This window comes from Giraffa tippelskirchi, chromosome 7, assembly GCF_054371585.1.
Source record: "Giraffa tippelskirchi isolate mGirTip1 chromosome 7, T2T-mGirTip1v1.2.pri, whole genome shotgun sequence".
Taxonomy (NCBI): Eukaryota; Metazoa; Chordata; class Mammalia; order Artiodactyla; family Giraffidae; genus Giraffa; species Giraffa tippelskirchi.
Window position 1 is genome coordinate 137,406,410 of NC_137281.1, and position 25,405 is coordinate 137,431,814.

Below are 25,405 nucleotides of genomic sequence, written 5' to 3' on the forward strand. Positions count from 1 at the left end.
TTCCTTAGGTACACACCACCCCTTTCCTCCAGGACACTTTGAGTCACCTGGGCTCTCATCTTACATGATTGAATAAAATTGAAGCTCTGCTAAGGTAGCTCTTTGTTTCCAACTTTCCCTCAAACTGGCCCCCTTTTCGGAAGCTTGTAATTTTGGACATGCACTAACACGGCTTTCCACAGGACAGTTGTTCTGGAAACTGCACTGGCTTAGTAGGCAGAAAACCTCGGTCAGCGGCTCCCAACTCTGGCTGCAAATGAGAATTGCAAGTAGAGATTTTTCTAAATAGAAATACCAAGCTTTCCCCTCCAGAGATTTCAACTCTGGTTGGTCCTTTTCAGCTTGACTCTGCCACTGTTCCTTGGGGCCCCTAGGCACCTGTTCCCTTATCCGTTGAACCTGGATAATCACCTTCCTTATCTCACAGAGAAGTGATTGTTCCGATGGAGGAGATAAAGGCTTACGAGTTCTCTGTAAATTGGAAAATACAGATTTAAGATTTTAGGCTACCATTGCCCTGCCTTGTTTTACTCCTTCCTTCTTGTTTTAGCTTTATCTCCAAACATTCTCTGCATCTTCTATCAACTTCAGACCCCAGAGTATAGTATTCAACAGCCCCCAGACCCCTAGACTCCAGACTGTCTTGTTCTCTGGGGGTATCCAAGCATAGTGAAAAAGTGAAGTGAAAGTTGCTCAGTCGTTTCTGACTCTTTCCGACCCCATGGACTATACAGTCCATGTAAGTCTCCAGGCCAGAATACTGGAGTGGGTAGCCTTTCCCTTCTCTGGGGGATTTTCCCAACCCAGGGATTGAACCCAGGTCTCCCGCATTACAGGCGGATTCTTTACCAGTTGAGCCACAAAGTAAGCCCAAGAATACTGGAGTGGGTAGCCTATTGCTTCTCTCAGGGGATCTTCCTGACCCAGGAATTGAACTGGGGTCTCCTGCATTGCAGGCGGATTCTTTACTAACTGAGCTATCAGGGAAGCCCATCCAAGCCTAGGGCTGAGATAAACTTCTGAAAGATTACTTAATCCTGCCCCATGCCTTTAGGAAGGCCTGTTCCATTCCAAGAGTTGAGAACCTTCTTGGCTCTTAGATATTCAGCATTTCCCCCACTCCCCACCCCACCTATGACAACTCAATCTTATTTCTGCAGAGTGTGTCCATAGCAGAGCAATGGGTGCTCTGCTTGGGCTCCCCTGAAGGTGGCATCAGGAGAGGCACCAAATGGAAGACGTTTGCTGCCCCCAATGTCCTTCTACCGCTGTTGCTTTAGGGTTCTGGAGCCTCTTCTACCAGCACTGCCCCTTCCCCTGAACCACCAGGGTCCCATGGAGACCCACTCCCGGGGATTCACACAGGCAGTCACAACTGTGATTGGAAATATTCTTTATTTTGTAAACATCTGTGTTTAAAATAGATGAACCCTGCTCACAATTCCTCTACTGGACCCGAGACACAGCACACAAACGTTCACCCGTCACAGGGAGAAGGTGGGGCTCACGAGCAGGTGCCAGGGATGGCGCTGAGTCTCAAGACAGCAGGTGCAGACATGGTCAGGAGTCCACAGGCAGGCGCGCCTGCTCAACAGTCTAAGGCTGGGGCCCAGGCCGCCTCCTGGACCAGAGTTCAGGGATGAGAGGCCGACTCTGGTACCTGGTGAGCCTAGCTGCACCCTAAAATCCCAGCGCCCCTCCTGCCCCACCTCTCCCCAGCAGTGGCCTCGTGGATGCGGCTTCTCGGGCCACAGAGTCTCAACTCCAAGGTTTCCCTTCCAGAACCCCTAGAGCACAGTAAAAATACAGTCCCTTTCCTGAGGGGGCTTGGAGAGGAAGGCAATGGCGCTCGGCCAGATCTTCAGGGAACCGGTGACACCAATCCACGGGCTGGAGCCAACGGCCAGCACAACTCCCCCTCCCTCAGGTCCCTGGTAGAGGGCATGCCAAGGGCTGGCACCGCCAACCCCCCACCCCAGAGTGATGCTGCCTATGTCGAGACGTTCGAGGAGTCAAGTCCTCAAGGAAGCAGTCTCAGCTGCAGTCGTGACTTCATTCTCGAGAGTCAGCTCTTTACATTTCTCATCAGCCGACAATTACTCTGGCTTTCTTTTTCCTCCCAATATAACCTGTCCCACGTCCCTACACCCTGAGCTGCCCTCTCCTGCTCTCTCCTGATGTGGTATGAAGAGTCAGGAGGGAAGGTTTGGCGATTTCATCCCTCACCTTTTTTTCCAGAGGAGTCGGTGGGGCTCTTAATCCTTCACACATGTGTGTCCTGGACGTAAGTTCTTATTAACGATTGGTGAGTGTGCGATGCCTAGTTCTTTGTTTTTGCTCCAGCACCGGCCATGCCTCACAGCTTACGACTGATCCTCCTCCTGAGGCTTCTCCCATCTTGGGAAGGTGGGGAAGAACCCTCCTAGGGCTGCTAACTGACATGCTTCCCCCCTCAGAGGGCCTCCTGCAAACTACTCTGGACTGTATGGAGTTCAAGAAACTTCTTCCTGAAACAAAGGGCCCTGGAGGAGGGAATCCGCTTCCCCCCACCTGTCGCCACAGGGCAGTTGGCAAACCCGCGAGCCTCTGACTCAGGAGCTCGAGGAACAAGATGAGCACTTGGTCCTGAAGGCTGAAGGGACAGCACCACACATTCCTACCCAGGGCTCACCTGCCTCCTGCCCACACGTTCCCGCCCTTCTCCCACAGACTCTGGGTCTCGGGAGAAGCTTAAGAGCCGAAGGTTGGGCTCAATGAAAGACCACCAGCCTGTTTCTGTCCCCTGTCACCTTCCAGGGGGTGGTGGGGAAATGCCCTTCTTACATAAGAAATGGAAGATGGGGCCCAGGAAGCCCTGCTGCTGCCTAATTCCCCTCTGGTTTGCAAACTGCTGTCCCAGCTCTTAACTTATAGGAGCTGGCCCTTCTCTTCCAAACACTCCCCCTTCCTGCAGTGTGTGGTTGCCCCGGGGTAGGGGAGCTCTCCTCACCCCTGCCGTGCCCACAGGTCTTGATCCACGTCCTTAAATTCAGGAGCTCAGGGGGTACGGGAGGTAGAGAATGGAGGTGACTTTTTAATCCCTGCCACCCCTCATCGTTTTTTTTCTTCTCTGAAGCACCTGTCTCCAAGCTCAGGTCCCCCAAGAGGCAGGTGGGTGGGCAGCCAAGCGTGGGGTAAACTAGGGTAGGAGGGAGGAGAGCCCCAGATGTGGGGACCACCAGTTAGGGCTTTCCTTCCTCCCTTGAGTTCCTCTCTGCCTGGTCACCCGGGAGGCAGGCCCGTGGTACAAGAAGGGGTGGGTGGTGACCGGGGGAGATGGAGGCAGCTCCAGGGGCTGTAGATGGGGCTTCTCCTGGGAGCAGAGCGGGGGGGAGTGCGGCCCTGGGCCTGAGTGAGGAGGAAGGGGAAGGCGCTGCCCCAGCAGTGACATGGACACGCAGGTGCGGGGAGGTGAGGGCTTCCATACGAATACAGCCGAGCAGAAAGGACAGAGAGAGAAGTGGGAAGAAGCAAGAAACAGCAGAGAGGAGACCAGATGCACTGAGAGACAAGGAACCTACAGTGGCCTTGACTCCAGACTTGGGCATCGCTTGGGAGCTCCGGGCAGTGAGGACGTGCTCATCACACATTGGGGGGCTTGCAGCAGGCCTGTGGCTGGGGACACAGGCTGGTGGGGCCCCCCCAGGTGGAGGGCTGGGGGCGAGGCTGCTCCCCGGGGCCAGGCAGGGGGAGGAGGAGCAGCGGCCAACATGCCGCAGGGTCACCCGAAGGAGAGGGGCAGCGGGGCGAGGCCCAGGCTCCCTTGTGCCCGCAGGCCTCCTGCGGGGAGAGGGGGGTTGTGCAGGGGTGCTCCACACAGTATGCTCAGCACCAGCAAGTTTTTGAAGAGTTTGCCGGGCCCTCAGGTTTGCCCTCTTCCTCCTCCAGCTCCGCCAAAGCCAACTCGTGGTTAGCACGTGTCCGCAGACCTTCCAGCTCCTTCCTGTGCGCCTGCAGCACCAGCTCCGTCAGGCGCGTGAAGGACTGGGAAAGCAAGGAGCACAGTTGGCCGGGCGTCTCCCCCTCTTCCCCAGCACCCCTGTGGCTGGCCCCCACCCCGCCCCCTGCCCAAGCAGGGCTCATCTGCTCTTGGCTCCTCAGCCGCCTTTCCACTCCACTGGACTCAGCTCAGGAGTGCTCACCTCTTTAATGTTGAGGTTGGTGCAGGCACTTGTTTCGTAGAAGTCCATGCCATACTCTCTAGCCAGCTGCAAGAGAAGAACATTCCTGAAAGGGAGTCAGCAAGGGAAGGGAGGCGTCCCGCAGCATCTGGTACATCCTTCTGCCACCGCGCTCAGGGCCCCTGCTGTGTCATGACCATTTCTCAGGAGATAAGTAGATGACTTCTCGGATGAGACTGGGAGCTCCAAAGACACAGGCTAGCAGAGACTGGGAGAAGGTATTCCACCAATGCACCCCCACCCCACTACACACAGGCACACGTACACACCCAACATGCACACATCATGTATCAGGAGACAGAGAGGCCCAGAATGTTGTGGCGAATTAATGAAAAACATGGGCTTGGCGGTCAAACAGACCCAGACTTGAATACCAGTGCTGTCCCTTAAGAGCTGGATGACAACTTACTGATTCCCTTTAAGCCCCAGCTTTGTCATCTGCTCAAAGGGGATGAGTGTGTCTATCAACTAAGCTTGTGGAAGGATTACATGGGGTCATGCATATATCTCTAAGCACTTGCTTAGCACAGGGCCACACATACAGTACTCAACAAATACAAATATTCTAGTAGGAGTTAGCTTCTACTTTCAAACTTTTCAATGACCATGTATTCTTTTTTATTAATATACTAAACAATTTTATTTCAAGGGCTAATGGATGCTATTGACCGAAGAGGGACAGAAAAGCCCCTGTGGCCCTCAGAGTAAGTGGGTGCCTCTCAGTGGCATCCCCCTGTTCTCTGGAGCAGGGTCTCCCTGTTTCCTCGGACATTCCCTCAGCACCATCCTCCTGCCCTCTCTGCCGCCACAGCTTCTCTGACTGTGGGCCCTTCATTCCCGCATTTTCCTTCCAACCTCTGTCCAGGTGTCAGGAGGACAGGGAGTGGGGATGGTGGTGGGATGGGTGGGGATGGGATGAGATGACTGTGGGACAGGAGCTGTTCCTGGAGCTGCTAGAGAAGCAGCCGCCTGAAGTCTTTCCTCCTCATTAACCGGGATGGGCTCTCAGGCAGAGGTAATCCGGCTCTGGGGGCCTTGGAGCTGAGACAGGCCTTTGTTTCAGGATAGTCCGCAAGTCACCATCCTCAAGCATGGCAACTCACCAAATGCCTTAGGCCGCTGTGGGAGGTGGGAGGGAGGAATCCCTGACAGTGACAGAACCCTGGGCCCTACTTCTTAGGACTGGCCCTGGAAGCCCGTGGAAAACCCAGAGGTGGATTCAGCCAGCTCACTCCCACTTACCTGCTGCCCTTGTTCTCTTCCCACCTGCCGTTTCTGCTCTTCATCGGCCTTGTTCCCTATAAGTATCTTCTGAACACCTTCTGGTGCGTACTAGGGCCAGAGGAAGGCAGAACCGCCAGTGAGTGCGGCCTTCCCCATCCCACCCCGTCTCCCCACCATACAGCCTTCACGGGCGTGCACGCCAGCACCAAAGTTCAGAGCCTCAGGGACAGAGCGGGCCAATGGGGTGCAGGCGCCAGGCTCCCCCAAGTACCACAGCTGACCCCAGGGGCCCCAGAGGGATGTCAGGGGGACTGTTGAGGATAGAAGATACTGGTGATACCTTGGGTTGGACAGCGGAAGGGATCCTGGACTTAAGTCCAACCTCTCACTCTACAGGTGAGGAACTGGGGACTCAGAGTTCTAGGGGCGTGCCCAAGGCCCCACAGCTATGGTGGCAGAGCCAGGACTGAACACCAGTCTGCCAATTCCACCTAGTCCTGAGATTTCGGGTAGGAAGCTGTGCACAGGGGAGGCTCTGTCCTAACTCATTTCTGGGGAAGACACAGCCGTGGAGGCCTGGCATGAGGGCATGGCACCCACGGGGGCTGCAGCCAGGGCTGCAGAGGAAGGGGAGAGTTCCTGGTAGTGTCTGCTCGCCAACTCTGACCACCTTAGCCCTTCCCGTGTGGGCCTCGCCGTGCCCTCCCCTCCCAGTACCCTTCCCTGCCCTTACCCCCCTGCCCCCCACAGTGAGGCCGCATGTCCTACCTCATCCACATCACTGACCCACTTCATGATGTGCTGGTAAGAGCGCTCGCTGCTAATGTCGTAGACTAAAAATATTCCCTGAGAGAGAGGAGAGAGAGATGAGGGAGGCAGTGCACAGTCAAGGGGCCAGAAGTAGGGGGAGTGGGTGCCTTACATGCTGGGTCCCCATCTTCCCCTTCCCTGCTTAGCATAATGAAGATCCATAAGCACCCAGAAAAATCTCCTTCTCTCTCAGCCCCCCAAAGCCACTGCTTCCTAGATCACAGAGCTCTTGAGAGAGCTTTGGCTCTCTCAAGAGCTTTGTGGGTCTTTGGCTGGGGGAGGAGGGTAGAAGTTGAGGGTGAGGACCAGCCTGTAGTTGAGTGTCCACAGAGGAACTGATGAATGAATAAAAGATAAACAAGTGACTGAAAGACTGCCCTGAGCCCCCCTGTCCCACTTCCGAGGAGGCAATCCAAGGACCCACTTGGGGATCAGTGGCACAAATATCTTAAACACCCAGAGCCAGGTGTGTGGGTGGCAGCCTTCCACCTCTAAACTGAGAACAGTGTCTCACCTGGGCCCGTCGATAGTACTGCTTTGTGATGGTCTGATATCTTTCCTGCCCTGCCGTGTCCCTGCAATAGAAAGGCAGCCCATCAGAAAGGCAGGGTCCGTGGAAGCTGGTGGGGAGGGGAGGAACAGGAGCTGGGAGACCCTGTGCCTTTGCAGGAGCAACTGGAGAGCTGCAGGGTGAAAAATCAGTGGAGCTTTGGTCCCTAGGTAGATCCAAACGTATCTGACTCTACAGGAGAGAGGACTGGTTATAGGTGCTGACGGGGCTTGTGGGGCCTTGTCAACTATACCTGCACCAGCAGCCACAACCATACCTGGGCCTTGGAGGACTGTCTCTAGGATCTGGCCACTTGGCCAGACTGGTGGGATGGCTTCACCTCCAGCCCCTCCGGGACCTCTGAAGGCAAAGCCTATACCGCTCTGAAACTAGAAGGCTGCTCTAAACGCTGGAAAGGCAGTGCTTCCAAGAGCACCAGGCTAGAGTCACAGCGGCCCCCTGTGGCTACTTGTGGGAACTGCACTGTGCTGTGGTGAGGAACTCTCACGCAAGGATGGGGTGTAGCCTTCCCTCTTTCTAATTCTACTGCAGTGCCGTGCAGTGGGGGGCTTGGCCCCAACAGAGAAGCTTTATTCGAAGACAAACTCACAGTGCTTAGTTTGCCAATTCCTTCTAATTCTTGCTTTTTGGTGACTTGCGGTCAATCCCATAAAGTTTAAGAAAGAGATGAGATGGACTTCCCTGGTGGTCCAGTGGTTAAGACTCTGTGCTTTCACTGCCAAGCACCTGAGTTCAATCCCTGATCTCGGGAACTAACATGAGAGATTAAAGCTCATGGGAGCAGGAGATGGGCTCTGAGACTCATGCATCTTTCCATGAAAGAGGCGGCCAGTTTCTCCAGATGAAGCCATGGGGTTGTGCACGTGGCAGCTCGGGTACAGCCCCGGGTCCTCTCCTTCAACCCAACTCACCAAATCTGTATCCGCACTTTGATGCCATCTACCTCTATGGTCTTCATCTTAAAGTCAACACCTGGGGAAAGGAAGCAAGCAAGGAAGTTAGCAAGGCTACCTGCTGAGACCTGAAGTATGGCCCAGGGTACTCATACCTGGAGGTTCTCCTTTTGGTTTAATTTGGCAGAAAGATGGAATAAGGGAAAGGCCTTCTTGGACCAAAAACAGACCCTGGACTCCCAGGGCTTTGAATGGGGCTTCCCTTCTTACCTGAGCTTTGAGTTGCCAGGAGTAAAGGGGCTGGGACACACAGCAAGTGGGAATCCACTCCATCGCTCTTACGTCGCCCCAAAGCATGTCTAACTCTGCTCCCGTGAGAGGTCTTCCTGTCTATACTTCTGCACAGAACCACCTGTATTCATCCCTCCTGGAATTCTGTTCCCTAGGAACAGTAGTCTACCTCATGCGCCTGGGTTGTTTCTCTCTCTGCCTTATTAGCAACCAGGATGGGTTGCGGCACCGTCATGAATGTGGAAAAGGCAGAGACTGTGGCAAAAGAGGACTTTCGCCCCATGGTATGTATGAAGCCACCAGCACCTAGCAAAGGCCCGCCAAGGAGATGGCCCAGCGCATGTGCTGTTGACTAGGCCTGGCCACCGCAAGAGGCACTGCTGTTTACCCGAAGGAGCATGGGCTTGAATGTCAGGGCTGCACTTGAATCCTGACTCTGACCACTTAATCCATAGCTAGGATCTTGGGCATCTTGCTTCTCTGAGCCTCCATTTCCTCATCAGTAAAATGGGGACATCACCAGTCATTTCAGAGGGTCACTGAGAAGACCAAATGACATCCAGTGCCTGGCACCTGGTGGCCATTCCCTCGGTCACAGCTATCACTGTGCCGAATACAGCCCTGGTGCACACAGATGCTCCTGGGTGACCGCCAGTGACCATGTGAAGAGGCAGTGGCACAGCACGTCATTGGGGATGGAGGGATAGACAGGGTTCTCACCTGCCCAGGGGCTTGAGGAGCTAAGCTGCCGTGAGACACAGGAAACGTAAGGGGTCTGGCAAACCAGCCCGGGGAGGAAATATATCCGGGGATTTTTGCGACCAAAGTCAGCGCCACCAGCAGCATGCAGGTGTCAATCTGGTGACAGCAGAGATGGGGCACCTCTCCCCAGCCCTAATCGTGCCAGGTGCTGTGCCCAGTGATTCAAGGGCTATGTCTAGTAAGGTAGCTAAGCTGCAGTCTTTGTGCAGTCCCTGGAGACAAGCTGGGAAGGGGCACCATTAACCGGCATTCAGGTGGGGAACAGGGTGAAGGCAGACTTCTGGACCACAGTCCCTGGGCTTTACAGCACAGCCCCCAAAGCGCTGAAACCCCCAGCGCCACTTCACCTCGGTATGAATACTTCCCTGCTTATCCATCCTGCCCCCAGTTTTCTACACACACAGATTAAATTCAGCATCAAGACCAAGCATCATTTAACTCAGACCGGACAACTGAACTAAATCAAGTTGGTCGGACATGAATCATTTTTCACCTGACCAAGCTGATTCATATCTATTGAGCTGTACTTTTCCGAATGTGCAACGTCTGGCAGCCATTCTTCCGAGGGTGCCCAGAAAGTAGAAAAGCAGAGGAAGAAGGAAGGCGAGGGGGCCCCTGGCCTTGGTGGTGGTGGTGGTGGTAGGGGGCAGAAGCGTGCTCACCCGCTCCCTAAACAAACAGTTGTCAAGAATTGGCTTCTCTGCAACACCTGCCATGGAAAGGAATCAAGAAACCTTTGCTCTTTCCTGTTACAGTGCCTTCTTCCTAGGAGAACAGGTGATGCTGTTCATTTTATAAAAAACCTGGCTCATCCTCATACCAGCTCAGTCCAAGGACAGTGCCTTTCCCAAGTGGTCACACAGGTGGGGCTGGTGAGAGAGAGGGGTCTGTTTCCTTTATTCCACAAACTTCCATGGGAACTTTATGCCCTGTGCAGTGCTAGGTGCATACAGAGTGGCCAAGAAGACAGATGGCCCCTGCCTGTACAGAGTTTATTGGAAAGCAAACAAAGGCCCGGGGAGGTGAGATAAGGAGTCCAAGGTCGGCACAGCGAGTAGCCGAGGCCTGTTTGAGGGCAGGGCCCTCGCATGGTCTCTCGGGGAAACGAGAGCAGAGCTGTGTGTTACCCAGGCGGAGGTGTCTTGCCTACGCTTTTCTGTTTCTCTCTGGAAAAACGGAAAAGCACTCAGCGAGGGGAGGAGCCCCCAGAGCCGGGGAGCTTCCCCCTGAGACTGAAGGCAGGTCTGAGGAGAAGCAGGGCTGGCAAGACAGGGAGCTGCCCTGGGAGTGAGCCCTGGGCTTGGCCTCCTTCTCCCCTCTTCCCTCGCTTCTCAGCCAGGGACCGAGTCTGCGGAATTCTAGGGGCTCACAGCGCCCCCCACCATCTTGCCACGGAGGCCCTCCTGACCACCCATCAAACCTGTAACACCTCTGAGAAGTAAAATGTGTCAGAATCAGCTCTTCCCCTGCACGAGAGACGAAACAAGCCTACACCTGAGGGGTTTCCTCTCCCACCCACCCACCTCCTCTCTAAATGGAAAACGTGACAGCCCCGAGATCTTCCAGTGGAATCTGCTCCCCCACTCCCTGTGCCTTCCCTCATGTCCACCTACAGTCAGCCCCGGTCCTTCCATGGCCCCTTCCTTGTCCCTGTGTGGCTGCTGGCTTTTTCCACCGCTGAGCACTGCCGGGGAGAGTCAAAATGCTGGCCTTGTTCAGTCACCCAGGAAACCATGCCTTCCCACCTCAGCCAGCCCTCGCTGCTGCTCAGAAGCCGTTTATTTGAGGTGGTTCACTCACCACATTCCTCACAGCCACCGTGCTTCATGCTGAAGGGCTCAGCCCCGGTCCACCCCCTCTCCCCTCCCCTATCGCTGAAACCATCCAAGAGAACACCTTGTCCAAAATGACAGCAAAATGACTGCTGCCCGATGAAGCTTTCCTGAGGCCCACGTCGTTTCCTCAGGCTGTCCTGTTGTCTCCACCTTCCCTGGGGGGAGAGTCCTCTATCCTTTTTGAGTCTCACCTCTCAGCTGTCCTCAGTCCCCTCTGGGTGCACATCCCAACAATTTCACCTGTGTCGCATCTTCAGTCTCTCCAGGGAGAAGCCAGATTCTTTATCTGCTTCCACCCCCAGAGTGTTCCCACTCTGGCTCCTCTAAGGCAGCACTTCTCAAGCTTTAAAGTGTATGCAAATCACGTGGGGACCATGTTGAAATGCACATTCTGATTCAGTCGGTGTGAGATGCAGCCCAAGATGCTGCACAAGCCTCGGGGTGAGGCAGATATTACTGGCCAGGGATCACACTTTTGACAGCAGCCTTCTCAGGACAGTGGTTCTCAAAGTGTGGTCCCCAAACCTACAGCATCAGAACAAGCATCAGCCAGGGCTTTTTAGAAATGCCAGTTCCTCAGATCTCCAGCATCCAAAACTCTGGGCGGGGGTGGATAGGAATCTGTGGTTTAACAAGCTTTCCAGGTGATTCTAGTACACGCTGAATGAAGACTGAGGATTCCATCTGAAATAAGCTTTGCATGTGAAGCATTTCCTTTGCCGCAAGGGAGACAGCATAGGAATTCTCTGATTCTCAAGATGTACTCTACAGCTCAGCTTTAGAATCATCTGATTTTTTTTTTAAACAAAATGACACTAGTGGGTAGCATGTTACGGAAAAATCTGAATGAACTTTGTGGCCAACCCAATACTTTGACTTTCCTAGACATAATGAATCAGAATTTGAAAGCAAGGGGCTGAAACTTGTATTTTTAACAGGACTATGAGCGATTTTATTTTTTAAGTTATTTATTTATTGGCTGTGTCGGGTCTTAGTTATAGCATGTGGGATCTTTCATTGTGGCATGCAGGCTTTTCTCTAGTTGAGGCACACCAACTTAGTTGCTCTGTGGCATGTGGGATCTTAGTTCCCTGACCAGGGATCAAACCCGGGTCCCCTTCAGTGGAAGGCAGATTCTTAAACACGAGCCACCAGGGAAGTCTCATGGGTGATTTTTAGATAGAGGAAAGTCTGAGGGTTCTAATTTAGTGGAAGAGCTATCCTTGGCACTGGAGTCAGAAAGACCTGGGTCTGAATCCTGATTCTGGCACTTGCTGTGTGACTTTGAGGAACTTTCAACTTCTCTGAGCCTCAGTTTGCTTGTCTGTAGAAAGCAGAGACATCATCTTGCCAACAAAGGTCCATATAGTCAAAGCTATGGATTTTCCAGTAGTCATGTATGGATGTGAGAGTTGGACCATAAAGAAGGCTGAGTGCTGAAGAATTGATGCTTTTGAACTATGGTGCTGGAGAAGACTCTTGAGAATTTCTTGGACAGCAAGGAGATCAAACCAGTCAATCCTAAAGAAAACCAACCCTGAACATTCACTGGAAGGACTGATGCTGAAGCTGAAACGTCAATACTTTGGCCACCTGATGCAAAGAGCCGACTCATTGGAAAGATTGAAGGCAGGAGGAGAAGGGGACAACAGAGGATGAGATGGTTGGATGGCATCACCGACTCAATGGACCTGAGTTTGAGCAAACTCCAGGAGATAGAGAAGGACAGGGAAGCCTGATGCACTGCAGTCCATGGGGTTGCAAAGAGACGGACACAACTGAGCGACTGAACAACAAGAATGAGAATATCACTGGCCTCCTAAAGGTTGGTGTAGGATATAAATTAGATAATATATGTGCACCTCCTAGGAGATAGAAGATAGTTCCCTTTGCTAAATAAAAGTTCCTGGGGAGGAGCCAGAAAAACAAACCCAGAACACCCTTTACAGGAGGGACAGCACAGTCTAGTCTCTTGCTGCTCCTCTACCTTTACTCATTCGGCAGCAGTCTGGCAGCATCCACATCACTGGGGAGCCTGTTAGAAGCCTGGCCAGTCTTCTAGGCCCCCCCAGACCTACTACACTTAAGGCACACTAATACTTGAGAACCACTGTCTAGCCCATCTCCAGGCAGAACCATGTGCATGGCTCACGATACTGCTAAGCATTACAGCACGGCCCCTGGCTGGAGGACCCAGAGTCCTTGGTTCTCATACCAGTCCTACAGAGGAGGCAGGGCGGGGATTATCACCATGGGGCACAGAGAATCCAATTAACTTGCTCCCATTCCCACATCCTATGGCTGAGCCAGAACTGCAACCCAGTCTCTTAAGACCTGCCGGGGGCACCTCCCTTGACCAGAGGCTTCCCAACCCTCCAAGGCTGTGTAATCTCACTGCCTTTCTGTCTTGTCTCCGCCTTCCCCACACCTGTTCTGTATTACGAGACATCTAGCAGTGACGCAGTGGGCACATGTGGAGCAAGCCCACCATAACCTATTTTCAAGGAACCCCTTGCTCCTCGAGAGTTTGTGATTCCATTAAGCCCAGGGGCACCACCCTGGACAGCGCCACTTCGGAGTTTCCTCAAGCGGGCTGACGTCCCTTCCCAGGCACAGGGGACAATCAGGTGTGAAGATACAAGCAGCTCCCTCCACACGGCTCGGGCAGAGGTTCTTGGAGACTGTGGGGTCCGGGGAGAAGAAAGTCAAGAAGATGAGGTCGTCTCCCACCCAAGGGTCCAAAGCATGACAAGCAGCTCACTGTCTCCTCCCAGAACCTCAGATCCACCCATCGTGGTGTCTGCCACACCCAGTATCCAGTTCTGGGTGGAACTGCACAGCCCGAAGTCTCCGCTCTGGGAAGCAGGGCTGGCTGCAGCATGTTCTTTGTGGAGAAGCAGCTCCTGCCTGGACCAGGGTGGATGTCTGACCCCAAAGAGGGCTATCAACGGGCTTGCCAGTGACCCACAGCATGACCTGGCCGACAGAGGCAGGGGAGCTAGCTTAGCTGACCAAAGCAGTGCCTTCTGGGTAGTGCAAAGGGGACCAGCCAGCTGGCACCGAGAAGAGCAGGAGGCAGACAGATGTGCGGCATGGGTCCCAGCACAGCCACCCGTCCATGCCAGGCTCCGGGTCTCGGCCGGTGTGTGTGCTCATAGCACAGCCCCTTTTCCTTAGAGCGCATCTCAGGATGCCAGAAGAGCCTCAGCCTGTGCTTGCCCACGGCTCTCCTAGGCTGGCAGTCTTCTCAGCTACAGGCCCGGGAGAGGAAGATGTACCCCACTCCTCACCACCTCCCGCTTCTGGTCTTCCAGCCCCCACTAGATGCACAGTACCTATGAGGCAGGGGAGAAATTTTGTATTTGACAAAATTCTGTGTCTGTTTTCAAAATCTCTGCCTCCATCCCAGCTCGGTGCCAGGCACAGAGTAGCATGCCATTAGTGGCATCCCCCTGCCCCAGAGAGCAGGAAGAGGGATGAGTGCCCATGGCTCAAGAGCAGGGGGGTGTGTCGGGTGTGTCCTGCTGTCTGAACACCTCGCAGTCAACGACAAGAAAACGCCTCAGTGCAGCGACAGTGCCAGGTCCTGATGCACCTGTGATGGTGGTACCCTCACCACCCTGTTGGCCTCTGGCTCCTCCCGGGTTCCTGGCTGTGGGCTTTCTCCTTCAGCAGCAACCTGCAGCTCCTGCCAGGCCCCACCTGAGCCCTGGAACACAGTCGCAGCACTGCCGTCAGAGGACTGGAGGCCCTACTCTGGGTTCTGGGGCTCAGAACAGAGTGGCCAGGCAGGGGACATGGTGCTGGCACTGCCCCCGCTCCTAAGACAAGCTTAGGAGCTTACTGCCAGCCCAGTCTAGCAGCGGAGGGCCTGCGAAGACCAGGGAAAGGAGGGGACAGGGTACATCCAGGGGACCAGCACTCCTCGTCTCTGACTGCCTCCAAAGAAAGCCCTGGAAAGCACAGAAGGAGTGTGCAGCTCAAGAAACAGACTGGCAAGATCATTAACAACACAACTGTGGGGTCAGAGTTTGGTTCCAATCCTGCCTTTACCGCTAATTACCTCTGTGGTCTTGGGAAAGCTACTCAACTTTTCCTTGCCTCAGTTTCCCCACCTCTAAAATGGGGATGACATTCCCTATTGTCAGAGGATTTCTGTGAGGATCATGAGATAAACCCACAACAGAGGCTGGCACATTGAGTTTTATTAAATGTTAGTTGAGGAAGCTATCAGTGTCCTATGAAGGGGATGAGATTAGGGTCCTGGCTTGGGGGATGGAAAGAGCCCTAGAAAGTTGGAAGGGGCTCATGTTGGGACAAGGAAGGAGAGAGGTGCAAAGAAGGGAGTCAGCCACACTAAGCCACAGCGTTTCAACAAAAAGTGAAAATGCTGCCTGCCGTGGGAGCCAGATGGCCCCCTGAGTCTGGCTACAACCTGAAGTCTGGCAAAGTTAGCTGTGCCTGTTGGCAGGCCAGCACCTCACGGGTTAATGTCAGGTGCCAGCTTGCCTTCCCGCCCGGTGCCACGGGCGTCAGGTGGAAAGAGGGTTTTTCTGTGCCAAATGCTATCACTGTGATCAACCGCAGCCCAGAGGCCCGGCAGCCTGGGGATCTGAGCCTTCTCCTCAGCAATGTGACGCCACCACAGGAACCACTTAATACGCCTGAAACCCAAGGCAGACACCCAATCCCTGGAGCCGTGGTGGCTCCAGTTACAAAGCTCAAGTCCCAGGAAGGCCCCCAGCCCCGACCCCTGCAGGAAACCAGCATGTGCTGGACGCATGGTGCTCCTGAGGGACGGGGCAGGAGGTCACCCTGAGAAACCCCAACACTGTCTGGAGGGAAGGGCAGACCCTGTGGGGCTGTGGCTTTCTGACTTTGCCACCCAAACGAGGCACCAGAGTGATGCCCTTCCCTCAGCAAAAGAGGAAAAGTGTAATGCCATGACCCCGCCAGCTGAGGGACAAGTGAGGGGAAGAACAAGGAGAGGGGGAAGAGGGACAGCTAAGAGACAAAGCTTGAGAGAAGATTCTAGACAGAGGTTCAGGCCACACAATGGGCCTCACACCAGTCAGGTGCAGGGTAGGGGAGAGCGGTCTCTGCTCCAAACCTGCCACTCACTGCATCTTCCTTCCTCCCTCCCTTCTGTCTGGGGACTTCCAGCCTCCCTGTCTATGGGGCTGCACGCCACTGACTTCCCCTTATCCAGATCTGGAATGGCTGTCCCTCATGCTGGGGAAAAGGTGTCCACAGGCTCTCTGAGCAAGGGCAACATGTAGCATTTGAACCATCGTACTCCAGGAGGGATGGGAAGCAGGGCCTCTGACAGAGTCCTGATCCTCTAACTCCAACGCCATGATTCAACCTGAGGTCAAAGGCCCTGGTTCAGCTGTCCACCCACAAGACAAACTGGTGATGTCAGAACAGCATTCTCTCTCTTTTCTAAGACACAATCAGATGCAGTGCACGTGATGATACGGGCAACAACTCTGGAGGCTATTTTCACAGCAGACCTTGAGATTTTCTGGAGACCTAGGAACCCAAGGGATGTTACCAAACAGAAGGGTTTCCAGTCAAACATGAACTCCCGTGATGCTGGGAGGAATGCGTGCCCCAGTGCCTGAGCCCTGGGAGCTCCTAGTCCAGAGTCCTGGAGGGTCACTTCAGCAGCCTGGCTAAGCTGCTGGGCATCGTCTGACACCAGCAGTGACCCTGAGCAACAGGCAATATTGACCTTAGTCTAAGACACTGACCTCTCACGTGTGCATTCACCAGAGAGGACCTCACTCACACAGGGATCACAGGAGCTGCCTTCATGCTCCCTGCTATGTCTGAGCTGCTCCTGTGGCACATATCTGAGCAGAGAACTTACTGGAAACTGTTCACCGCTTATAGAACTCTCCCCATCTTCTCACAATCCCAAACACATGAGTACATAGTGAGTTTCTTATTGTCTGTGAGTCCCCAGAATACCAATACCACTTGCAACTTCCCTCTAGGGAAGTCCTCTAGGAAATGTGTGCATTCATTCATTCATTCATAACAAACTGTTATTGTTCGTTCATGTGCCAGGAACTAATAAGCCAGGGGACACAGCCTTGAATAACACAGAAATATCCTTGTCTTCAGTGGGCTTCTATTGAAGTGGGGAAAACAGATAATAAATAGGGAAACTAGTCATTCCAGAGAGTGAGAAGTGTTGAGGCAAAAGCAGAATCATGGAGTAGAGGGTGAGGACACCCAGGTGCGGCCCGCGTTAGACTGGCTGGTCAGAGAAGACCTTTCGAAGGAGATGACACCTGAGCTGAGGGCGGAATGACAAGGAGGCACCAGCCGGGAGAAGATCTGAAGGATCAGGGCCCCAGGCAGGGAAGGCGGCAAAATCCCTCAGGCTGGAACACATTTCAGTCAAACTCACAGTTCCTCAGAAGAGGAAGCACACAGGGGCCACGTCATTCTGTTCTCTGCTAGAAAGAGGGAAAGCTCGGCAAGGGCGCTCCTGGGGACCCAGCCTCATCACGCACATGTGTGCACACACATTCATGGACACAGGAACTCGTCTGGAGGCTCTAACTGAAGCACACACTGAGAAAGCCCTCAAATGCTGGCGAGGCCCACTTGGAGACTCCTCACCCCCACTTTATGAGGCGATTTCTTCCTGAAAGGCTCCTGTGTGTAAAGTGCCCCGTTCCTGTGCAGAGTGGGTGTTCAGGAAACATCGGTCCCCTTGCCCTCCCCACTGCTGCATGCACAGACCCCCATAGGGCCTCCAGGCCACGTGCTATGTGCTCCAGCCAACCCCATCCTGCCCCACTCTCACTTGACCTGAGCTGCTCTGGCAGCTGAGTGGTCGGTGGGTACTGCTGAGGCAGCCAAGGTCTGCCAGGCTTCTGACCACCCACCCCTCCACTCTCTGCCAAGCTTCTTCCCGGTTGGGCCTGTCAATGTGGCCCAGAAGCAGAAGGCAAAGGGGGAATAAACAAAGGCCTGGAGCCTCAGGAGCAAATATCTCAGAGGGGATAGGGCCTCTAGACATGTCTGCCCACACACAGAGCCCCCAGAGCAAACTCCCAGTAAGGGTCTAGTTGATAAAACCAGGACCAGCCACTACCAGCTGGGCCGGCCAGACAGAAGAGTAGCAGCCCCAAGTCATGAGGGGTTTTCCACACCCCCTTCCCCCACCCCCCATCCTTCTGGAAACCCGGCTCAGTTCAGAGGCCTCACTCAAATGTCACTTCTTCTGTGAAGCCTTCACCAACCAACGCAGGGGGAATATATCACTCCTCTGTGATTCCAAAGCATTCTGATATTGCTTTTGCATGATATTCTGGTTGTCTGTCTGGATGTCTGACTCCTCAACAGCACTGTGAGCTCCCAGAGGGCAGCACAGCATCTTTTTCGCTCTATATTCTCATGGCCTGGCACAAGGCAGATACTCAGTATACATGTATATGTGTGTTAGTTGCTCAGTCGTATCCAACTCTGTGACCCCATGGACTGTAGCCCTCCAGGCTCCTCTGTCCATGGAACTCTTCAGGCAAGAATACTGGAGTGGGTAGCCATTCTCTCCTCCAGATCTTTCCAACCCAGGGATCGAACCCGGGTCTCCTGCATTGCAGGCAGATTCTTTACTGTCTGAGGCACCAGGGATGTTCACTCAGTATACATTATTCAACAAAATTGAATAAATGAAAGAAAAAGAATAAGTAGGTGAGTGAGGGAATAAATGAGTGAATGAATGAAGTCACTACGTTCTAGGAGAAAAGATGAGTGGACAGAAAATTTTAATCAGAGAAGAGGGATCAGGGAATGACCCATATTTTATAGCCAACCGTTGGCCCTCTCTGTGGAAAAGGGGGCTCCAGTCACCGAGTTCTCCATAAATATGTTCTCAGAATAGTAACATGAGGGCAACACTTAGATCTCAACTTCAGAAGTGCCCCCAGCCAGACTCCTCAATCATGGTCCCTGACAGTCCCCCAGACTCAGCCAACAGCAGAGGCACAACTGGCCCTCCAGCCCGGAGCAGTCAGAGCAGGTGAGGGAAGCACCGTTGTCCCCACTTTGGCTCACAGGAGAGAGGTTTTGCTTGGCACCTTTGGAGGGCCTTCCGGGGTGAGCAAGGGCACGTCCAGTGCAGTTTGGGGCAAGTGGAGGAGAGGAGATGGTTCACGTTTGGGGTCACCTGCGTGTAAGACGTGAGTCATCACTTCTCTCGGGCCTCAGTTTTCCTAGTAATAAAATAGGGCCGGTGATTCATTCTGTCCTCTTCAGTGGGAGGAATTAAGTGTCCAGGAAGCTCTGTGATCTGCTTGACAAAGCACACTGCCCAGGGCACAACAGCCAAGGAGAGGTCAGAGGCCTGTGCAGAAAACTGGCAGTTTTACAGGGAAACAGGCACAAATATTAGATTACAGCAGAAGGCACTCTGAGAAGAGCTGGCAATCAGGGTGTAAGGGTAATGGCCAAATATTGATTTGGACGTTATAAAGCTCATCACCCAGCTGTCTGGGAAGCAGGCAGGAGGAGAGGGGGAGGAAGAAGAAGGCACCAGGGCGCTCGAAGCCGTGGGTGAATCTGCAGAGCTGTGCAGGTAGTACAGGCGCATAGAGCAGCCGAAATGAGGGTTTTCGAGCTGTGCTCGGGATCACGTCCTAGGGGAGGGGGTGTGTGCAGCAGGGCCAGGGAGCCGGCCAACACGTGGCTGAGGTCGGAGCCTTAAGGCGGAGCCTCCCTGTCCCCTCAGGGCACCTCTCGCCCCAATCCTCCACCTCTGCATGTCCTCACAAACTCACTCTTCCTTCTCAGCCCCTGGCTCTGCCAGGGCAAGCAGGGAACTGGCACCAAAACTGTAATAAAACCCAGAGCCTACGCATGTGCTCCCCTGTGTTGTTCACTAGCATCTCCCCAGCTCCTCGCCTGGCTTGGAGAGGCCGGTGCTCCGCAGATAGTGCCTGAATGACTGAACACATGAGTCATGGACAGGAGGGCCTCAGAGCACGTATCATTCATCTCCAACGTTCCTGTGAACTAGGAATGATCATAATAACACAATGAGGACAACTGCCACTTTTTCTGAGAGCTCTGCCAAGTACTCTGTATCTGTTAGCCCCTGTAATCTTCACAATGAGCATTAAGGCAGATTCTGTTACTATCTTCAATTTACAGATGTGGAAATTGATGACAGAGACGTTAACTGTCTGTAAGGCCATGGCGAATCTCAGTCACGTGCTCTTTTTGTTCAACTCAGCTTTTCACCTCCCCTTCTTCAGGGGGAGCTGGGGGCAGGCCTGGGGGAGGTGGGGGGCACAGAGACCCTCCCAACCCTCCCGCAGTTCACACAGCATGTATACACAGCGCCTTAAGATCTGGGGGCCCAGAGACCTCGGGACTGCGGCGGCCAAGCATCGGCCCCCATGTTTGTTAGGCCACTCAACAGCAGGCTCAGATCTCTCCCCGCTGGTCCTTCTCCAGCCCACTCTCCCCTCTTCAGTGAGCCACAAGCCCTTGCCCCAGGCAGGGAGAGGACAGAACTTCCTGAGAAAGATGATATGGCATCAGCAAACCCAGCAGAGGAATCAGGCCCGAAGCCACAGCCATTCAACCAGTCAAACTGGAAAATCATAGGCCGAAGCCTCCTACAAGCCCAGAAGAAGGTGGCCTTTAAGACAAAACAGTCCCAAGACAAGGTGACAGGTCTACTCAGGGAAGACCAAGGACTGGAGGCAGAACGCCGACTCATGGGCCATCCTGACAGCTTCCATGCGTGGCTGACATGTGGCCGCCGCACAGAAAGGAAGTCAAAGGTCCCTGCACAGAGATGTCCACTGGGATGGGACATCCTCTCCCTGCCGGGCAGGCAGCACCAGCCACACGCGGCCTCTCGGAAGGGGCCAGGCCGATGGATTTGAACCACTCCCCACTTCTGGAGGGAAACAACAACAGGTAACTGTGTGGGGCTCCAGAACGGGTGTTGATGCCGCAGGAGGGGAGTGGGGGAAGAGAGAGAAGGGATGAGCCGAGAGGGTCTGACGTGCCCAGATACTGCCACTGGTCTCCCCTGACTGGTCTCCCCGCCAACATCCTAAATGCCATTTTCTCCCTTCTCCCTGTCATCCCCCTGCTTAGAAACCCTTGACACCATTGCGAAGAGGCTCAGCCAGCCCCTCAGCCAGGTCCGCGGTGCCCCCTACACTCCTTCCTTCACCAGTGTCACATTTATGGAGAGCATGCCTGGCCCCATACTAGGACGATGAAAACAACGAGGAATGATATTTGGTCTGACCCTCAAGGCACCTGAACTACAGTTTGGGAGACAGAGAGATAAACAGAGGAATGTTCTCACTCCTTCCCTCTCTTCTGTTCCAGCCAGACTGCCCAGAGTTCCGTGAACACCCACTGAATTCCCACCTCTGTCGTCTTTGCTCCTGTCACTCCATCTGCTCCTTGCCTTGAAGGAGGAACTGAGAAGCAGCCCACACTGCAAGGACTCGCTCCAGCCTTTCCCCCTCCCTGAGCCTTCCTGCTGCTTCCCATCCACTGGGCCCCCTCTCCTTCTGCAAGCTCTTCCATCGAGTGCTTCAGGAAGCATCAGCACTTGTGCACAGGCCCCTCACCATCCACAGGCTGCCTCAGGCAAGCCTTCCAGGGTTATTTAGCTGCTGGTACTGAACATGATACCTTCATTACTAGTAACGATAAGCATTGTCATCCCTCCCCTACATTTGAAGAATGCCTCACCACATGCTCTCAGATAGATTCTCTCCCTGTGGCCAAGGCTCTTTTTTGGCCTGTGTTGCTTCCCCAACTGGATCACAGACTTCTGTGGACAGGCAAAGGTGGATTGCAATCTGTCTCTAACACACCTGGCACTGTACTTTGTGGTGAATGCTTAACGAATTGGTTTAACAAATACCAAGAAATAGGTGAAGAAATAGTAGGGAACATCGTGGCACTGCCTGCCCGCCTCTGCATGGGCCCCTTCCAGGTCAGCAGAGCTGCATGGGAAAGAAATGCCAGCTCAGGGCCACCTACCCACCTGTGGACTGCAAAGAGGAGGGGCGGTCAGTGCAGTCAGTGCCTCTGCCTACCTGTGCATCTGCCTCTGCCTGATGAGGTCATCACCCCTTTCAGGCTCTTCTCTGGAATGTCACATGCTCTTACAGTAAGTGACCTCAACAGTGAATCACAAATTGCCATGGTCCAAGAATCTGAACTCCGTCTTGGCAGTAACTGGAGAACTGCCCCGTTTTCCCTATTCACAGAAGCAGCCCTGGGAAAGGCATCGAGATCAATGTCCGTGATGGTACGAGAATGTGTCTTAGTCAAGAAGCAGCTTGGGAGAGGTGACGCCGGGTTTTATTCATCTGAGAATCTTCAGGTCGCAGTGCTGAGCCTAGTTACAGGACATAGCTTTTGGGGGGAGGGGATGGATAAAAGACTTGGTAGTACCCATCCTTGTGGCTCCTTGATGTGTCTCTTGGCTGCCCCTTCCATCTCCCTGGGGACCTTTCTGTATCACAGAAGGGAAAGTTTTTCTTGACCATCCAACTTTTCCCCTAGGTTCTTAGTTACAGCTGAAAAACATGACCAAGACAACGCAAAATCACAAATGCAACAGTAAGCTTTAAACAAGAAAGCGTTCAAGAAACCCAGTGGGGCAGATTTTAAAAGGCTGGTGTGAAGAAAGGCAGGTTTCTTTCTCTTCCATAGAATCCAAACTCCTATACAGTCCTCTGCATCCTAGGGAAAGGCAGGCCCATCCATGAGTACAGAGAGAGTCCTCACCTGCTGCAACCTGTCCTCACATCCTATCTGGTTCCTCAGCCACTCCCAGGCATTTCCCCAACATCTCCTCTTCCCTGAGCCTTCCCCAGAGGCCTGTAGCCCTCCCTTGGCCTCCAGACCCTCCCCATTCCTAAGATGTCTCTCATTCAAACAGCAGCCCAGCCCAAGCTCCTGGACATCCAAGGAGCTAGGCTTACAGCTCCCCTGAGGAAGATGAATGCACCTGTCCCCTGACCCTGAGTCCCTTAAAGATAGTGAAGCAAAGAGAGAATGAGACCCTAGGAGCTCCACGATGATGACAACAATAGTTATGATGAGCCTTTTCCAGGTTCAATGTCTGACTTTGTTCTAAGCGCTTTTACAAACATCACCTCATCTAATCTTTACAACACCTGGAGAGGCAGGAATGTGTTATCCTTCCCATTCTACAGATGAGAAGCTTACATGATATTCAAGGTTGCCCTGCCCCAAAGTGAGGTTCCCAGGTCTATCTGACAACAAAGACTGCCTCTAAACCACGAGGCTCTGTTCTTCCTGGCTCTACCTGCCTCCTCTTCTCTCTTGGCAAGGAGTGTGTGTGGGGAGGGATGGTGGAAGTCTCAAGTGGAAGCTGAGTGTGGGGCCCTTCCTGACGGGAGAAGGACCTGGGCAGTGCTGAGGCCACTCCAGGGCGTCATCAGAGAACCTGCTAGATGTGGGTGAAACGCCCTCAACTCAGGCCTCTCAGAGGAGGCGGCCACTCAGGGCCCAAGAGCGAAAGATGGCTCAGAGGGGAGGCCACCCACTCCCTCCCAGAATGAGTGATTCCATAACAATCCTGTCCAGCGTATGCCACAAGACCTCCTCCCTCTAAGCACCGGCTGGGGCACTGCCAGAGCAGAGGTGTATTCTGAGCCGGGCCTGCCTTCTGAGCCCCTTGCTTGGCGAGTAACCCTCCTGGTCCTCATCCCCCTCAGCCTCCTTCAAAACAAACGCCTCCACTGCCATTTTTCTGGATCTGGCTGGTCAACGCCCCGTTCCCCCGCACCCCGGCTCTCACCTTACCTAGGCCCTCCTCCAGGTGTGTCCCACCTTGTGGCTTACCTTCACAGCTGCGCCCGGTCAATTCAATCCCTTTGGCCCCTCCCTTCCTCCTCTCTTCCCCGCTTTAGCTCCACACCGGGTCACCCCTGAACTGAGGGGTACCCAGTGACTCGGCTCCCCCTACTGAACCCCTCACCCTGAGCACAAACTTTCCTTCCCCCACCCCCTCTGCACCTGGGGGTGCGGGGTGTCATATCGGTGGCTATGATTCTCCACTGCCCCAGCTTGAGGTACCCAGGCCTAGGCCACCCCGTTCTCTCGGCTTCTGAGGGGAGGCGCCCCAGCCTGAGGCCCGAGCGCCTTACCCTAGTCACCGACAGCAATAGGCGGCCTGTTACCTCCAGGAACCCAGGCTTAAATCCCCAGCCGGCGGTCTCGCACCCTGGGGTGCATCCCCGCGCCCTCGCCCCTGGCGCCCCCGCCTCTAGCCGGAGGGGCGGACCCTTGCTCCCGGGATGGAGAAGGGGCACCGCCGCCCGGACAGGTGGCGGTGGCGGCGGGGAGGGGAGGGTGGGGCGCCCCCGGCCATCGCCCCTTACCGATGGTGGAGATGTGCGAGGAGTGGAACTCGTTGTCGGTGAAGCGGCACAGCAGGCAGGTCTTGCCCACCCCAGAGTCCCCGATCAGGAGCAACCGGAACAGCACATCATACTGCTTCGCCATGGCTGGGCCGGAGAGGGCCGGGGGCTGCGGGCGGCGGGCTCAGCCCTGCTCCGCCCGGGCCATCGCGGCGCGCGCTCGCCCGGCCGAGAACGGCGCCGGCGGCGAAGAGGGAGAGGGGCTGGCCCCGCCGCCTGGCCGCCGCTGGCTCGGTGCTGGGAAGCGTGTGCGGCGGGAGCGCGGTGGGAGGAGAGAGCCGGCCCCCGCCCGCCCCTTCCCCTGCGCCGCTGCCGCCACCACCGCCCGGCGAAGAGGCGGGGAGCGCGCGCCGGGGAGGCGACCCCTCGGCGGGGGCGGGGGCGAGGGCGAGGCCGGTGCGCGCTCCCCGCCCCCAGGGTTCCCGGGCCGGGGCCCGACCCCCTCCTGCCCACTTTGGGCGGGCAGGGATCCGAGACACAGGGGTGAGGGGGTTGGGGAACGTTTTTGTTTTCCTGCAGACCTTCCGAGTGGACTGGGAGGCTAGGATGCTGGGATGAGCTACCCAGCCCACCTCCACCAAACTCACTTCTCCCCCAATCCCATCCCGAACCTGGCCCTGCTGGCTCCGCCCTAGCCGAGCGCCCGCCCTCCGCGGGAGCTTACCCGGCCCGGGAAGAGGGGCCGAGACGCACAATGGTTGGTCCTCACCTGCGCTCACCCCGGGTCGGAAGGCCTCGGTCTGGGTCTGGATTGAAGCACGCGTCTTTGCTCAGAAGTCGCGGCCTCCAGAAACCCTGGAGAGTATTGCTAGAATTCTCCCTCTCTGCCATCTGGCTTCTCCATAACCTTGCGTGACTGTGTCCTCCCTCCAACCTCCCCCTCCCCCACTAATCCCAGCTTTTCTTTAAACGGGGGAAATGTCTGCTGACCTCCACCAGGCTGAAAAGACAGAGGATTATAAAAACAGTTCCAAATGCACAATCCTTCCGAAGTGTTGTGCAGGCAAGGCTCTGTTTTGAGTTTAAGCTGCTTAGGGTCGGTGCTCAGGATGCCAATATATTATTTCAGCCCACTAAGTATTTCTGCTGGTGCACACCAATGGCTCCAAGGAATGAATGGCCCTCTGTTCAAGACCCAATTTACTACCACTGAATGTGTTAGCACCAGAGAGAGGCAAATAAATGCTCTCTGGAGTCTAGCAAATGGCCTATTCCTGAGAATAAGTACAAAGGGAGAACATGTCTAGCCCATTAGATCTTTAAAAAGTGATGAAAAAGTGGGTGTGTTTGACTGTTTTCAGGCTGAGTATTGGATGAGAATGTGTTTTTCAGTAATAGGTCAAGGAAAGCA

General features: G+C 54.5%; 1 protein-coding gene across 1 annotated transcript; it reads right to left on the reverse strand.

Annotated features, from left to right (window-relative positions):
* Window positions 1-1,376: 1,376 nt before the first annotated feature.
* RAB15 (RAB15, member RAS oncogene family) lies at window positions 1,377-24,384 on the reverse strand. Its single transcript, XM_081509936.1, has 7 exons — window positions 24,016-24,384; window positions 7,737-7,797; window positions 6,769-6,829; window positions 6,213-6,290; window positions 5,463-5,552; window positions 4,182-4,247; window positions 1,377-4,023 (listed from the first exon to the last, which is right to left on the reverse strand). The coding sequence occupies exons 1-7, from the start codon at window positions 24,137-24,139 to the stop codon at window positions 3,865-3,867; spliced, it is 639 nt and encodes a 212-aa protein (XP_081366062.1). The 5' UTR covers window positions 24,140-24,384; the 3' UTR covers window positions 1,377-3,864.
* Between the last annotated feature and the right edge of the window lie 1,021 nt (window positions 24,385-25,405).

Coding starts and splice junctions, on each gene's coding strand:
- RAB15 (XM_081509936.1), bottom strand. CDS start 24,139: ATGGCGAAGCAGTATGATGTGCTGTTCCGGTTGCTCCTGATCGGGGAC. Junction 7,798..24,015: donor CTCGCACATCTCCACCATCG/GTAAGGGGCGAT, acceptor TCCTTTCCCCAG/GTGTTGACTTTAAGATGAAG. Junction 4,024..4,181: donor CCAACCTCAACATTAAAGAG/GTGAGCACTCCT, acceptor TTGCTTTCCCAG/TCCTTCACGCGCCTGACGGA.